General features: G+C 40.1%; 1 protein-coding gene across 1 annotated transcript in view; it reads left to right on the top strand.

The window, feature by feature from the left end:
* The window catches only part of WASHC5 (WASH complex subunit 5), a 71,684-nt gene that overhangs the window by 40,654 nt on the left and 13,614 nt on the right, over window positions 1-17,416 (top strand). Inside the window, exons 18-26 of the mRNA XM_017530767.2 lie at window positions 2,151-2,252; window positions 3,085-3,264; window positions 4,927-5,051; window positions 7,442-7,604; window positions 8,046-8,148; window positions 8,238-8,317; window positions 12,251-12,354; window positions 13,183-13,312; window positions 14,892-14,988. Of these exons, the coding sequence (XP_017386256.1) occupies window positions 2,151-2,252; window positions 3,085-3,264; window positions 4,927-5,051; window positions 7,442-7,604; window positions 8,046-8,148; window positions 8,238-8,317; window positions 12,251-12,354; window positions 13,183-13,312; window positions 14,892-14,988 (1,084 nt within the window). The remainder of the gene's footprint in view (window positions 1-2,150; window positions 2,253-3,084; window positions 3,265-4,926; window positions 5,052-7,441; window positions 7,605-8,045; window positions 8,149-8,237; window positions 8,318-12,250; window positions 12,355-13,182; window positions 13,313-14,891; window positions 14,989-17,416) is intronic.

Here is a 17,416-nt window from a genome sequence, read left to right as displayed (position 1 = left end):
GCTCCCCTCCCCTCCCCCTCCCCGGCCTCCCTCCGGCCGGACAGCCTCCTCACTTCTCTATACTGTTTTTCACTTTCAATATAGTATTCAATAAATTACATGACATATTCAATACTGTGGTATAAAACAGGCTTTGTGTTGGATGATATTGCCCAAATGTAGGCTAATGTAAGTGTTCCGAGCACATCTGAGGTAGGCTAAGCTGAACTCTGATGTTCGGTAGATTAGGTATATTCAATTCATCTTTGACTTCTGATATTTTTGACTTATGATGAGTTTATTGGAATGCAACCCCATTGTAAGTCAAGTATTCTAAACATTGATCAGTAGGGGAATAGTTAAGTATACCATGGTGCAGTCATACTGTGGATTGGTCTACAAAAGATACCACTGGAAAATCTCCAAGATGGAAAATGAAAAAATCAAATTACAGAACAACATATATATATATACACACACAGATTATATATAAATGTATGTGATATATATGTGTGTGTCTGTGTATATATGTATAGTATATATGTGTGTGATATACCTGCATATGTCTCTGTACATATATATGTATATGATCCCATTTAGATTTTTGAAATTAAATATATGTTTAAGGATGAATATTTATGTATATAAATGAATAGAGAAAGGTCTGGATGATCCATATGAAAACAGTTACTGTTGTCACTTCAGGAAGGGAATAGAAATGTGAGGAAGGGGCTGTGTGAAGATGGCTTTCTCTTAGCTGTGAACACTTCCACAGATGAGTGAGAATCTGGGAAGGATTAGAGGAGCCACCTGAGATCTTTAGATTAATGAAAGCACTCTTACAAGGAATATTTCTTTGAAAGCTTCATGATACTTCTTTGATTCTGTACTCATTGATTATATCTTTATAATTCACCTTTTTATTGTATAGTAAAGCACAGATGCTGAAAACTAAAGAAAGAATGATGTAGCCTGTTGGATTATTATAAACACCAGTCGTTCTAACTACCACCCAAGTTGAGAAATATGATTTAGCCAGCCCCACTCCTGAAAACCCCCTCATGCACCCTGAGCTAATCTTAGGCCTCCTGTGTATAGTTTTATTATCCAATGAAACTGTATGTCATTAATTTCTAGACTATAGCTTAGACTTGCCCATTTGAAAAAAAAAATATGTCTTTTAAGTCTTTTTTTAATCTACAGATTTCTCCTCCTTTCCTTTCTTTCCCTGTAATTCATCTGTTGAAGAACATAGGGCCTTTCACCTTTAGTTGGTCCACAGTCTGGATTTCCCTGATTGAATGGTCTTGACATAGCTTAGATTGAATGGTCTTGACGTAACTTATTGTGTTTCTCTGGATTTTGTGTTTTTGCAACTCCCACTGCAGTTGTCTTATTTGAAATTTAAATATAATCAAAACGAGATGGAACCCATTAATTGCCTTTATGACTTTTTAAAATAATGGTTCTTTGCAAATTAAAAGTAAAAAAAACAAGTCTCAGGGAATTCAAGGGAGTATATAAAGACCATTTGGTGTTTTATGGATCTGATAAGAGACTTTTTTAAGGAATAACAAAAGCTTTTTCATTACAGAATAATTAGCAAAATTAGTAAGATAAAAAGCTTATAGGGTTAGATAGCAGATTTGCTTTACTATATTATCTCCCTAATTACAAGCAGCATTCTAAGAATGCTGAAAGAAAAGAGAATTATTCCATTTACAGAGTGCTCCAACCTCAAATCTGAGTTTGCTCACATGGATATAGGGAGCCCTGAAATAAAATCTGGAGGAAGACCATGCATCTATAAATTTAACTGAAGGTCCTTCATCCCGCACCTCCTCCTGCTGATAAGAAAAGGCACTTTATACTCTTAATGCATTAATTAGAATGTGAGTCCATTTAAAACTTTTCCTATTCACCATCTTTGAAATGCCATGTTGTCAAATTATCGTCATGAACTTTGCTAAGATAAACAGTCCTAAAAAAGTGACAGGTTTAATAATTCCATCCAAGCTGTGCAAGATCACAGGGGCAGGAAAGGAAAAAATTTCAAATTATTTGTGAGGAGGTGGGAAAGTGTTCCCCTGCAGGGAAGCCATCTTTCTTCTGGATTTCATCAGGACTGAGTTTTTCATAAATATCATTTAATACTTTTGATTGGCACTTAGGTGGATCCAAAGCAGTTGCTGGAAGATGGAATAAGGAAGGAGCTTGTGAAGCGTGTTGCCTTTGCCCTGCATAGGGGACTGATATTCAACCCTCGAGCCAAGGTACCCAGTGACCAAAGCTGGCCTGTCCTCTTTTCCACTCAGCTTGCAGAGTGGACTAGAATACTGTTTTTAACCTATTGTGAACAAGACCTTACCTCCTAAAGCAGTTAGGAACTATAAAGGTTATAATTTTTTATTTTGCTTTATCTGCTGGGAATATGGTAAATTTTATTTATTTTTTGAGAAGGAGTCTTGCCCTGTTACTCAGGCCAGAATGCAGTGGCACGATCTCAACTCACTGCAACCTCTGCCTCCTGACTACAAGTGATTCTCATGCCTCAGCCTCCTGAGTAGCTGGGATTTAGGCTCCTGCCATCATGCCTGACTAATTTTTGTATTTTTGAGGGGGTTTCACTATGTTGGCTGGGTCGGTCTTGAACTCTTGACCTCAAGTGGTTCCCCCATCTCAACCTCCCAAAGTGCAGCGATTACAGGAATGAGCCACTGTGCCTGGCCTATTTTTTTTTTTTTTTTTGATGAAGTCTTGCTCTGTCACCCAGGCTGGAGTGCAGTACAGCCTCCACCTTCCAGGTTCAAGCAGTTCCTCTGCCTCAGCCTCCTGAGTAGCTGGGATTACAGGTGCGCACCACCATACCTGGCTAATTTTTGTATTTTTTTTTTGTATTGTTGGGGTTTTGCCATGTTGGCTAGGCTTATCTCAAACTCCTGTCCTGAAGTGATCTGTCCGCCTCGGCCTCTCAAAGTGGTAGGGTTACAGGTGTGAGCCATCACACCCAGTCTGCTATACTATTTAAAGTCTAGTGTAGATATTAGTATTAATAGTTGACAGCTTACTCCGTTATAAGAGCTTAATGTTTCCCCTTTTCCACAGCCAAGTGAACTGATGCCCAAGCTGAAAGAGTTGGGAGCCACTATGGATGGATTCCATCGTTCTTTTGAATACATACAGGACTATGTCAACATTTATGGTCTGAAGATTTGGCAGGAAGAAGTGTCTCGTATTATAAATTACAATGTGGAGCAAGAGTGTAATAACTTCCTAAGAACAAAGGTATCTAATAATTTTTAAAATTTTTGACTATATTTGTTATTTCTCATGTTTAAAGTACACACCCAAACCTCAGAAATGCCAACAAGAAAGTTTATTTCCTAAAAATCTGTAAACACTGGATAGTCTCAGTACATTCAGAGTACCTTCAGGAGCCAGGAGGGTTGCAGAGGAGTAGACATGGCACCTGGCCTGTCGGAGCTCACTGTCCGAGAAGGCAGACATCATTAAATGGCTACAGAATGAAGCTGTTTGTTGTAATTGTTGTAGTCCACGTGATTGAGAGTTTAGAAGACTTTTAGGACTCGTTTGGGTTGGGTTTGACAGGGTATATACTGGGACCTGTAATGGGTAGTTCTATACTTAACTTATTGAGGAACTGCCAAACTGTACCACAATAATGGCACCATTTTACATGCCAAGCAGCAGTGTACAAGGGTTCCAGTTTCCCCACGTCCTAACCGACGCATGTTATTTTCCATTTTTTAAAATTATAGTCACCCTAGTGCACATGAAGGTATCTCATCATGGTTTTGATTTGCATTTCTCTAATGGCTAATGATGTTGAACAGCTTATTGGCCATTATATGTCTTCATTGGGAAAATGTGCATAAAAAATCCTTTGCCCATTTCTTTAATTGGATAAAAAAAGAGCACCAAATGCACAAAAGCCATACCGAGAAGTTTGATTTTAGTAAGTAATGAACAAGGAGCCACTCTGCAAGTGTTTATGTGGGAACTGACATGATTTGGGTGACATTTTCCAAAGTTTAAGTCTATTTCAGCCTTAGGATATTTTGGATTTTTACATGGATGCATGTCAATTTATAAGGCAGAAAGCCAGAAGTCCCCGTGGCTCATCTTCTCACTTCTTTGTCACTTCACCTTGTCACAAACTTTTTGTTTTTCTTTTAATAAATGTTACATGTGGCATTTCTGGGAGACTATTATTAATGCAGTTTTAGAAGTTTCCTATTCAAAACCAAGGAACAGGCCAGACACTAGCTCTTGCCTGTAGTCCCACCTACTTGGGGGCTGAGGTGGGAGGATTGCTTGAGCCCAGGAGGTTAGGCTGCAACAAGCTGTGATTGCACATGACATTCTAGCCTGGACAATAGAGCAAGATGCTGTCTCTAAAATAAAAAACAAACCAGACCAAGCGCAGTACCTCATACCTATAATCTTAGTGCTTTCAAGGCCAAGGCAAGTGGATCATCTGAGGTTAGGAATTCAAAACCAGCCCGTCTCTACTAAAAATACAAAAATTAGCCAGACATAGTGGCACATACCTGTAATCCCAGCACTTTGGGAGGCCGAGGCGGGAGGACCACTTGAGATCAGGAGTTCAAGACCAGCCTAGCCAACATGGCAAGACCTCATCTCTATGCCATTAGCTGGGCATAGTGGCAGATGCCTGTAATCCCAGCTACTCCGGAGGCTGAGGCAAAAGAATTGCTTGTACCTGGGAGATGGAGGTTACAGTAAGCAGAGATCACACCACTGCACTCCAAGCAAGACTCCATCTAAAAAAAAACCAAAACAAAAAAAAACCAAGAACCTTTATTGTCAATCTTTATGCAGTATTCTTTGTAAAATTATGTGGAAAAGGGATAACTAGGTTATCTTATCAAAGGTGTGCTAAATATTGATGGTTTTGTTTTCTAGATTCAAGATTGGCAAAGCATGTACCAGTCCACTCATATTCCAATACCCAAGTTTACCCCTGTGGATGAGTCTGTAACGTTTATTGGTAGACTCTGCAGAGAAATCCTGCGGATCACAGACCCTAAGTAGGTATATCTGAATTCTGCAGAGTCCTGAATAGCATAGGCAGTCTCATCTGCACCCCTGTCCCTGTGGCACAGCCCCTGTTCCAGTCTTGGGGGTCCTGCACTTGTCAACTCATATTCTGACCCTTTAGGACAAGGATTCCTAACCCCTGGGCTGCAGACTGATACTGGTCTGTGGCTTGTTAGAAACCAGACTGCACAGCAAAAGGTGAGTGATGGGCAAGCAAGCATTACTGCCTGAGTCCACCCCCTGTCAGATCAGTGGCAGCATTAGATTCTCATAGGAGCACGAACTTTGCATGTGAGGGATCTGGGTTGTGTGCTCCTTATAAGAACCTACTCTCATAGCACTTTTAATAATAACAACTAATGTTTATGGAACACTTACCTATGCATTCTTCTTAGCACATTATACATATCCAGTCATTAACCCATTTATAGCAGTCTTATGAGATAGGTGTTATTCTTATACCCATTTTAAAGATGAACTAACTGAGGCACAAAAAAGCTTAGTCATTTGCCCAGCATTACACAGTTAATAAATGGTGGACCCAGAATACACTCTAGGCCTTTTGACTCCAGAGCCCAACTCCTAAGCACCGTACTGTGAAGGGCAGACTGCATAGCTTTGTATACAGAAATCACAGTCTACAACTGTTCATGTGGGCTCTACCTTCAGCAGTAACTGGATGAAAATCTCATTTAATTAAAACTGCTCCCAAGAATATTTTAGGTAAGCACCATGGCAGAGACTAGCATGCTGCCTCTCGTAAGTCCAGCTGAGCCAGATTTCCTCCTTTTTCTTCATTTGAGCCTCAGGAGAAGCTGTTGGTACCGAGACCAGTTCGGGGAAGAGCAGGTTCTCATGTCTACCCCTGGGCACAGGCTCACTGAGCAGAAGTGTTGGTGGAATTACCCAAGGAAAAAGCGATTCTCTTTGTTCTCTGTCCGCCCAAGTACGTGTAGTTGACCTTGTGTGAGTTAAATGTTCTTAGGACCTGGATCCTTTGTACTGTCTTCTAATCCAGGCTTATTTTGTCCTTCAAAACTTATGAAAGTTGACAAACTATATATGACCTTCTTCCAAAATTTCCAGCAGAAATAAGGAATTTTGACTCATGGGACAAAAAGAGTAAGTGATTCAAAAGTTGTATAGCTCCTTCTTTCTTGGTACCCTTCAATCACTGAAACTTTTTTAGAAAACTACCCAGTGCCCTGTTAATACAAGGAGAGCAGATTAAGGGTGACCAGAATTTCCACATCATATATAAATATTATCATCAGAATTGGGGACCTCTTCAGTGATGTATCAAAGTGTATTTGGTGGCAGAAGAACTCTCTGAAGCAAGCAGATGAAGTTGTATGCAGTTTGGGAATCCTCTTGTTTTGTTCTCCCAATTTACTTCCTGGTTTAAACCTCCCTTGCTTCTAGGCCCTTTCAGCTCCTCAAGCCTCCTTCTGGTAAAGATATTTGGTGGCTTTGGACAGTAGGTTGTCACCTGTGGAGCTTGCTGAAAATGCAAAGGCTGGAGCTCTCCCCCAAAACTACTAAATCAGATTCTCCAGGAGTGGAAGCTGGGTGTCTTTATTTCAAACAAGCTCCACCACGGATTCAGGGTCCCTCTCTCAGTGTTTGAAAACCACTGAAATGGTGGTTAAGGGTAGTGATCAGACCTATGAGAGCCTCAGTTATCTCATCTATAAAATGAGGATAAAATGGTTTGTGTTCCACAGAACTATTATGAGGATGAAATAACACATGAAAAGGTCTTAGCACACACAGTACCTGGTGCATAATAAGTGCCCAGTAAATATGGTTGGTTGGTTATTGTCATTGTCATCGTCACACTTCTGAATCTACAAGGAATCATTTGGAGATGACCAGAAGATGTCATCTGCAAGTTGAAGGAACTGGGAGGAAAAAGCAAATGGCTTTGTCATCATAGTCTCAAATGTTAGGTAGCGTTTGGAGATTGTAGGTTCCTTTTTTTACCAAATGGAAATGACACAAGGCCTTGTTTTTGCTCCAAACTGGAAATGTAAAGGAAGATAAGAGAGATAAGTGGGCTCTAAAGTATTCCAGCCTGACAGCTGAACCTGATGACCTTGTCTTCTTAGCGTGATTCCAACTCAACAGCCTAACTCAATGGAAATAAGTGACTCAAACCAATGATATGACACAGGGCAGGAAAAGGGGGTCCGACCGAATTTTACCTTCCTGTTCCCTTGGGTGGTCACTGGGAAGATGCATTGGGTGCCTGAATGCAGATGTTAGAAAGCACAGATCATGTAACTGCCTTTCTTCATAATTTGGTGCCCAATGTCCTGTTGAGTCCTAACATTTCTTTAAGATGAGCCATTCTGGGATTTTTGCATTGTTTTCATTTTAGAATGACATGTCACATAGACCAGCTGAACACTTGGTATGATATGAAAACTCATCAGGAAGTGACCAGCAGCCGCCTCTTCTCAGAAATCCAGACCACCTTGGGGACTTTTGGTCTGAATGGCTTAGACAGGCTTCTGTGCTTTATGATTGTAAAAGAGTTACAGGTGAGCCTTTTGACTTTCATGCCTGTTTTCTGCCACCCTGGGGAGAGGCAAGAACATAACTTAGTGGGCAGTTTGAACTCATTTAACTTTTCTCCCATGATTTCTTATACTGACTTTAGACATATGATACCTATCGCGTAGATAAGAGCTGAGAATAAACTAAAATTTCTTTGGCCAGTATAGTACTTTATAGGATTAGACTGTTTCTGTGAGTTTCAACTTGGGAAGATAAGACTTTTTAATCTTTGAAACCAGTGACTTTTCTTAGCAAGGGATGTTTCTAACAGGAACCTGAAGTTGCTTCTTTTTGTTGTCATCCTGTTTAAAGGTTTTATGTGACTTAGGCCCAGTCTCTGTTCCGCATAGCGTTTTAGGTAACTGGAGTATTTGTTTGTTTAATTCATTATGTTTTGTTCTTTGACCATGAGTTTTTGTTTTTAGAATTTCCTCAGTATGTTCCAGAAAATTATCCTGAGAGACAGAACTGTTCAAGACACTTTAAAAACCCTCATGAATGCTGTCAGCCCCCTAAAAAGTATTGTAGGTGAGTCTCCTAAAAACTAGCCTGAGGTGAGGATGACATTGTAGCCTTTTTGAATATACTAAAGAGAAAATTATGTTTTCACCTTTCAGCAAATTCAAATAAAATTTATTTTTCCGCTATTGCCAAAACACAGAAGATTTGGACTGCGTACCTTGAAGCTATAATGAAGGTATGTTGTGGGAGAGGGTGACAGTCAATACTTACATTTTGTAGTTTTTCAATTTCTTGTAACTTTGTTGCCCAAAGAAAGCTACTCTTCTTTCTTTTGTCATTAAATAAAAATAGTTTCATACTTCAGTTTATCATTATTTTAAAATTCATTTTGTTTATGTCCCTTTCTGGAACTGTTCTTGACTAGGCTTTTTAGAAGCCTAGCATTTTCCTTTTGTTCAAGAAAACTGGCATTGTAAAATACCTTTTGGCTAGAGGTGCTTTTATATATGAAAATGGAACTTTTCCTTACACAGTAATACTCCCTCCTTATATAACAAGTTCATTTATACAGACCTCATCTGCTCGAAGCTGCTGTTAGAACAGAACATTGTCTCTCTCCCGTCTTGTGTCTACATGGTTGTTAGGAAGCCAGGTTCTTTGGGGCATAAATTATCCTTATACTATGCATAAAGCACTCTTACTTTGGAAATGAATAAGAAACACAAATGAAGAGATTAATTTGCTGGGTGGAAATCTGACTTATTTTAGAATCCAGCCACCTACTTTCTTGCCTTTACTCAGTGGCAGGAGCTCCCAGGGACCTCTGCATCTTCTGTGAATCTTCTCTCACCACCTGATAATCTGAGATCGTCAGCAGCCCATTCTCACACATCCATTAAACCCAGGGCATTGTCAGTTGCTGTGAGAGACAGAGTTAAATGAAACACAACTGGTCTCCTCAGAAAGCAACTCACAATCTAGTAGAAAAGAGTAGACTTCCAGGTGGAAAACTGATTTGCAGTTAAAAGTATCACATACTGTAGAAATGTCTACAATTCCAGAATGCTAAGGGAATTTTGAAAAGTTCCATTCTCTGATTCCCAGTTATATAAGTTTCATGGAGACAGCACTCATTGATAGCTCAGCCACATTCACAATATATTTCCCGTAATTTTGGTGAGTAGTTTTTGTTGTTGTTGTTGTTGTTGTTGTTGTTGTTTGGGTCACTAAACAGAACAGGTAAGGCAAGGCACCCGTGGCTCTGCTAGATGTCCTCTGGTGTTGTGAGTCTGCCTTCCCCTCGCCTCATGATTGTCAGATACTGAGCACATCCCAGGCCAAGTTTCTAATTGCTGGAAAACCTTTTAGGAGGGATAAAAAATCACCCAAGTTTGGACAGTTGTGAGTCCCAACTCTATAGGAGACATTAGGGGAATTATAGGGATTCTTCCAAGAAACTGGAAGATTTTCCGCTTGTCCACCAGAGGGTTCTCTCAGTCCAGTAGCTGTTACAGACTCTTACTGGTTATAGTTGCCAGTTATTAGTAACAGCCACATGACTGTGTCTGAGTCAGTGATCTTTAAATAAAGGCCCCAAGGACAAATTTGTATTTTTGTCTTGAATTAGGGTGTCTGCAGTCACTGAGCCAGTGTTAATGATCAGGAACGACAATGGAAATGTTCTGTGCTATTTGATGATGAAGCAGCTCCTAGCCCTGTCTAGCTGTTGAGCTCATGAAATGTGGGTTGTGGTACTGGGAAACACAATTTTTAATTTTATTTCATATTAATTAATTTAAATGTAAATAGTCACATGTGACTAGTGGCTGCTATACTCAACAGTGTAACTCTAGGAAAGTCTTGGAGAAAGAATGGTAAGCCAGATATCTTCGAAGAGGCAAATGAGTAGGTAAAATAAGTTTCTCGTCCATCCCAGGCTCATTAGCTTCTCCAGCAGCTTATTAAAGCTTGAGGTTTGTGAGTACCAGCAATGGAAAATGTCACTCACAAAGACTGATTGTGCATTAAACGAGAGCAAGTTATATTAAACTGACTTTATTTCTATTTCCAGTTCTAGATTGATATTTTCAAGAGGATCCTTGACATAGAGTATACTAGACATAGAAAATTAAGCAAAGAATTATATGGGCCAGATACAGGGTTTCTGGGTCATTTTTACATGGCCTGAAAGAACCTACTATTTTCTTGGCTTTGCTGCATTCTAATTTTTAAATAATGCTACTCTATAAATTTAAAGACTTCTTACTTATAAATAGCATTTTTGGATTAATGTTTTTCACATAAGTAGAATAAAATGTATGAATAGCGCTGAAAAATAATACATCTGAGGTCATTTAACACTTTTGACCATTACAAGCTCCATTCAGCTAAATAACTTTTGTTCACTCTTAGAGAAGGCCACTCTCTTTTTTCTTTCTTTCTTTCCTTTTTTTTGAAACAATCTTGCTCTGTCACCCGGGCTGGAGTGCAGTGGCACAATCTTGGCTCACTGGAACCTCTACCTCCTGGGTTCAAGCAATCCTGAGTACCTGGGATTACAGGCACCCACCACCACACCCAGCTAATTTTTATAATTTTAGTAGAGACGGGGTTTCACCATTTAGGCCGGGCTTGGTCTCAAACTCCTGGCCTCAGGTGATCAGCCTGTCTCAGCTTCCCAAAGTGCTGGGATTACAGGCGTTAGCCACTGTGTTTTCCTTAACTTTTCTCTGCCCCCAGCAACTCAGAGGAAATATGTTTATTTCCACCATATTGTGCTTGCATGATAATACTGGCTTCCCTCCTCTCCCCTACTCCCTCACTCCCCTTTGCCAGTCTTTCAGGAATACCTAGTCTAGAGTAGAAAATAAGACATTTATAGGCAGAAAAAGTTAGAGTTTGCTATTGACTTTATGATGTAGACAACATTATGGGGTCAAACTGAACTCTCTCAAGCCTGACCCGAAGATCACTTCCTGTCATCCAACCATTGTAGATAATCTCCAAATATCATTTATGCTCATAGCTACTTTTAAATTACCGTAGTTAATCCACCATGTTAGCATAACTCTATATCACAGATTTGTTTTTTGAATGGTTAATTATATTTTATTACAATTGGCTTCCACTGTTACCCTCTATGTTTTATTTTGTACGTTCAAAAGCATTATTCTGAAATGGTATCCGTAGGCTTCACCAGATTCCCAAAGGGGCCCAAGGCTATATTAGTCAGTTCTCACATAAGACAGACAGACTCAAGACTGAGTAATTTATTAAGGAAAGAGGTTTAATTGACTCACAGTTCAGCATGGCTACGGAGGCCTCAGGAAACTTACAGCCATCGTGGAAGGGGAAGCAAACATGTCCTCCATCACATGGCAGCAGGAAAGAGAAGTATGAGCAAAAGGAGAAAAGCACCTTATAAAACCATCAGATCTCATGAGAACTCACTATCACGAGAACAGTATGGAGATAACTGCCCCCATAATTCAATTACCTCCCACTGGATCCCTCCCACAACACAGGGATTATAGGAACTACAATTCAAGATGAGATTTGGGTGGGGACATAGCCAAACCATATCAGATATAAAGTTTAAGAACCCCTGGATTAAGGGGCTATCATTGTTAAAATTTTCATGAAAGATTTTATGTAGATTATTTTGTAATCCAGGTAATTATATAACCTATAATCCTGAGTGGCATGGACAGACTTAATATTCACCCAGCTTGAGAATACTGAGGTCTAGTGGCATTCTTAGGACTTGAGAAAGTTCCATTTAGGGTAAAGAAAAGGAAGTAAAGTTTCTCACAGCAGCTACTAAACATGGAGCACTTATTCCAAAAAGTCAAAAATACAGCTTTAAAAAAGACACCTTTGATACATGAACACCTGAACATTAATAGATCACTTTGTTAATCATAGACTTTAGGGGTATTTTAAGGTTGGTGTATAGGAGTCCATCCAAACATTCCTTGAAGGGCCTCTGGTGCTCCATCAAGTCCAGTGCTAGTCTTAGCCAAGAGATCAGTCCAGGAAATCCTTATTTTTTTCTTCTGTAGAATGTTGTGAAGGCCCAGTGAAGAATTGCCATCTTTGTGTTTACCTCCTCACTGTCACTCTGAAATGCTTGAATATACTACCTGTTCTTTCTCTTGCTTGTGCACAGGTTGGGCAGATGCAGATTCTGAGACAACAGATTGCCAATGAATTAAATTATTCTTGTCGGTTTGACTCTAAACATCTGGCAGCTGCTCTGGAGAATCTCAATAAGTAAGTGCCAGCGTTTGAAACAGCCATCTGTGGGCTTGGATTGTTCATCATCTAAGCACAGTTCTTACTCTTTTAAGTTACTTTTAGGTGAGAGGTCTGAATTTATAGGCTTCCTTGCCAATGGATAATCAAAACTGTCTTCAGGAGCCTCTTTCCTCATTATTGTCCCCTCCGTGTATCTCTGTATCTCACTCACTTTCTCTAATGGATTCATTTATTCAGCTGACATTTACTAATCACATGATTCAATACATGTCGGCTGATTAAATGAATCCATTAGAGAGAGTGAGTGAGAGACACATCAGACACTGCTAGATACTTGCATAGATTTTAGAAAGCAATTAATACCAAAATCTACAACTGGCTTTCTACAGGGCTGATCACTCATCATCCAGAGGGCAGTTGGAAGTATGTTGATTACCACGAGTGGTTATGGAGTCCTGTCCCAGAGGGAACTCAGATCCTCCGCCTCACCAGCAACCTGCTGTCATTTGAGGCTGCCTACTTAACAGATAAATAATCCCTGCTTCTCACTCACTAAGTCAGTGCTTTTGACAAAGCAGGTATTAAGAACAGTTCAGTCAATTCATGAAAATTTGAATGGTGAGTGCATTTAATTGAGGTTGATTCCAAAAGATAAAGTAATTCTACGTCAAATTTTCCACTTCAAACTAATCACAGGCATGGATTGAGAATTGAGGGGATCAAGCTCTCATTTTACAGATAAGGAAACTGATGCTTGAAAAGATTACGTCACTGGCCTGAATTAACTCTTATATAAATTTATTTAATCACTAATGTTTATCTCTGGGGTTTTTCTTCATTTAGGGCTCTCCTAGCAGACATTGAAGCCCACTATCAGGACCCTTCGCTTCCTTATCCCAAAGAAGACAACACACTTTTATATGAAATCACAGCCTATCTGGAGGCAGCTGGCATTCACAACCCACTGAATAAGGTGAATAATTGAAATACATAATGGTGGGGGTAGGGGAACAGAATGGTACAAAGGGGATTTAGCCCAGGTAACAGATCACTGTGCAGAGATACCAGGAGAACCTGGGTTCAGACCCCGGAGCCTTCATTCCATTCAGTTCCCTGCCCTTTCTAAGCAGTCATCACACTTTCCCCGCCTGGCTCAGGTCTGTGAGAATCAAGTGCTATAGCGCTAGTGAAAGCTCCTGACAAAGCGAAAAGTGCTGCATCAGTGTAAGAGATTAGTTTTGGGTTTCACTGGGGTTTGCAGTTCAGTCATCAAGACACAGCAAACCCAAAATGGTAGCATTGATGTGTCTTTCCCAGAGGTGTTTCCCCTTGGGGCTGCCACTAATCCTAGTCATCATAGGAGCTACAAATTCTTTCCTGCAGCTCTGAGCTCAGAAAACCTCTAAGAACTGAAAGTTTTTCATAACTCGGTGCCAGATCTCTTTGGGTGGCAAAATCTGTCCCGAGCTGACATAAGGCTGTTTATACTATTTATCTTCCTTTCTAGAAACATTCAATGTTTTAATGCAGACTTTGATTATAGTGCACTACCGTATCCCCTATATTATCTTTCTAAAATCTATAAAAATTTGAAATTCTGGAGGCTGAGGCAGGAGAATCACATTGAACCCGGAGGGCAGAGTTTGCAGTGAGCTGAGATCATGCCATTGCACTCCAGCCCAGGCAGCGGCAGTGCAAGTCTCCACCTCAAAAAAAAAAAGAAGAACATTATAAACCTGAATAGTAGCTAATGTCTTAAATATTTACTATGTAACAAGTGTACTCTCTTAACCCTCATCATGGATTATCTCACTTAATCTCACAACAACCCCTATGAAAGATGCCATTATGAGGTGAGGAACCTGAGGATCAGAAGGTAACTAGCAAGTGGAGGAGCGAGGCAGTCTGACCAGAGCCCGTGCTCCTAACCCATGTGCTACCCTGTCTCCTGTGGAATCAGCCAGCTAGGAGTCTGGAGCTGGCTGTGTACTCCCTGACTGTAGTTTCTGCTGTGATATCTGGAAGAGAGACTGCTCTGTGACATTGCCCAGGGAACAGCAAATGACAGAGAAGAACTTTGCTGTCTTTCTACTTAGATACCACCACTCACTGCTACACAGATCTTTTCCCTTCACTCTTCCTCCTCGTCCTCGCCTTCTTCCTTCTTTCCATCTCTCCCTCTTCTTCCTCCTCCGGCACTCCCTCTGAATTCCCCTCCAGCTCTGCCTCCACTGCTCTTCATTTTGCCTTCCCCTCCCATTCTTTCTCATCACTCATTCCTCCCTCTCTTTATTAATGACATTAACAGGATTCAGGGGGAATGTCACTCTAAGCAAAATTGGTTTTGGCAAATTGTGATACTGGTATTTAGGTGGGCAGGGCCAGGTGTGTTAAATAAAACTCTGAAGGCAGCAAATGAATGGAACCATCCATGTTTCAGGAAGGCCGAAGTGCAAATTGAAGTAAAATTGAAGCTTTTCACTTGGAAACCTATTCTGTGGTACTGTGCAGTATGAATTAACCATACATTTTTCTTACCTTTCTCTTTCCAGATATACATAACAACAAAGCGCTTGCCCTATTTTCCAATTGTCAACTTCCTATTTTTGATTGCTCAGTTGCCAAAACTTCAGTACACCAAAAATTTAGGTAGGTATGACATTTATTCTTTGCAGTGAGTAACACTACCAGCAGATTTACAACTAACTAAATAGGTTTTTGTATAGAATGCCTATGTCAGATATGAGATCTTTTCTTAAATTTGTGTTTATGAAATTCAAGTCTTTGTGCTTCTGAAATATGATGCCCTTTTATGAACTGTAGACAGTGGATTTATAACTTATTTATTTATTTTTGAGATGGAGTTTTGCTCTTGTTGCCCAGGTTGGAGTGCAGTGGTGCGGCCTCGGCCTCTGCCTCCCAGGTTCGAGCGATTCTCCTTCTTCAGCCTCCCAAGTAGCTGGGATTACAGGTGCACACTACCACACCTGGCTAATTTTTTTGTATTTTTAGTAGAGACAGGGTTGTACCATGTTGACCAGGCTGGTCTCAAGCTCCTGACCTCAGGTGATCCACCCACCTCAGCCTCCCAAAGTGCTGGGATTACAGCTGTAAGCAGCCACACCCGACTAGATTTATTTTTTTTTAATTATACCTATTTTTTTTTTTTTTTAAGGCACCTATAATCCCAGCTACTCAGGAGGCTGAGGCAGGAGAATTGCTTGAGCCCAGAAGGCAGAGTTTGCACTGAGCTGAGATCACATCATTGCACTCCAGCCTGGGCAACAGAGCAAGACTCTGTCTCAATAATAATAATAATAATAAACATTTATAACTGAAACATTCCCCCATTTAATGCCAGTGAAAGGATAGGCCTTTCTGTTGGTTCTTTCTACTCTGTAATTATCCTAGGAAAGGGGCATGTAGCAGCACAGCCTCTAAAGTTAAAAGCTTGGCTTGTTGATTCAGACCTTTGTTTCAAAGCTTAGCTCTTCTGCTTACTCTCTGTATGATCTTGGCCAAGACTGCTTGAGTCAAACAGGTGATTTTGTCCCACCTAAGAGACATTTGATGATGTCTTTGATGAGAGATATTTTTGGTTGTCACAACTGGGGTGGGAGTTGCTGCTGGCATTTAGTTGGTGGAGGCAGCTAAAAATCCCACAATACACAGGACAACCCTCACAACAGAGAATTAGCTGACCCAAAATGTGAACGTTGCTGATAGTAAGAAACCCTATTTTAACCTTTCCAAGCCTCCATTTCTACATCCAAGAATTGAGGTTAGTAACAGTACCTATTTAATCATTTTTGTGATGGTTAAATGAGATAATCCATGTAAAATGCTTAACCTAGTGCCTGACACATAAATGTTCTGTTAATATAAAAATTTAAATCTTATTATCATTATTATCATAATGAGTACTAATCCGGATATTTAGGCTGAATTAAAAGAATATGTGGCCTACTACCTATAGCCATGCAGCCAGGAAAATTCATTTGCATTTTTCTTTCATCTGATGAAAATGTGTAAAGAACAAGGAAAAGGGGGAATGAAATAGAAGCCCTTCTTGCTTAAGAGTCAAATAAGATAATGAATCAGTTAGGTACCATTATACTTTATTCTAAAATCTACAAAAATGATGCTCAATCCAACTCAGGTAAATAGCTTTCTTCATGTTGATGTCATTTTTTCTTCTCTCTTTGCTTTCTTCTTTTTATATGATATTGTGAAGTTACAGCTCCTTGCCTCCCCACATCTTTTCAAATTTTAAATTTTAAAATCTTTTCTGAGCTGGACACAGCGGCTCACACCTACAATTCCAGTACTTTGGGAGGCCAAGCTGGGAGGTTCACATGAGTCCAGGAGTTTGAGGCAAGCCTGGGCAACGTAGCAAGAACCTGTCTCTAAAAAAAAGAAATTCTGTTTTTTAATTAGCCAAGTGTGGTACCACCTACCAACAGTCCCAGCTACTTGGGAGTTTGATGTGGGAAGATACCTTGGGCCCAGAAGACCAGTGCTACAGTGAGCAATTATCATACCACTGTACTCCAACCTGGGCCACAAAGTGAGACCGTTTCAAAAAATAAATAAAATAAAATCATTTCTGGTTAGCAAGGATTTGGGAGACATTATATGAATAGAAAGTGTTAGCCAGGACAAAGCATTGGTATATTTCAAAATGAAAGTTGGCCAGATGTTGTGGCTCATGCCTGTAATCCCAGCACTTTGGGATGCTGAGACAGAAGGATCACTTCAGGCCATGAGTTTGAGAACAGCTGTGACAACATAACCAGACTACCAAAAAAATTAAAAATAATAACCTGGGTGTGGTGACACATACCTGTAGTCCCAGTTACTCAGGAGGCTGAGGTGAGAGAATCACTTAAGCCCAGAAGGTCAAAGCTACAGTGAGCTATAATCATGCCACTACTTTTCTACTGCACTCCAGCCTGGGCAGCAGAGTGAGATCCCATCTCTTAAAAAAAAAAAAAAGGAAAATTAAAACCATGCCACCATTACAGATTATTTTGATAGTAACCAAATGAGCTACTGAAATGTTTGCTATGTTTTCAAA

This window comes from Cebus imitator, unplaced genomic scaffold (assembly GCF_001604975.1).
Source record: "Cebus imitator isolate Cc_AM_T3 unplaced genomic scaffold, Cebus_imitator-1.0 Scaffold68, whole genome shotgun sequence".
Taxonomy (NCBI): domain Eukaryota; kingdom Metazoa; phylum Chordata; class Mammalia; order Primates; family Cebidae; genus Cebus; species Cebus imitator.
This window is presented reverse-complemented; position numbering and strand designations above follow the sequence as displayed.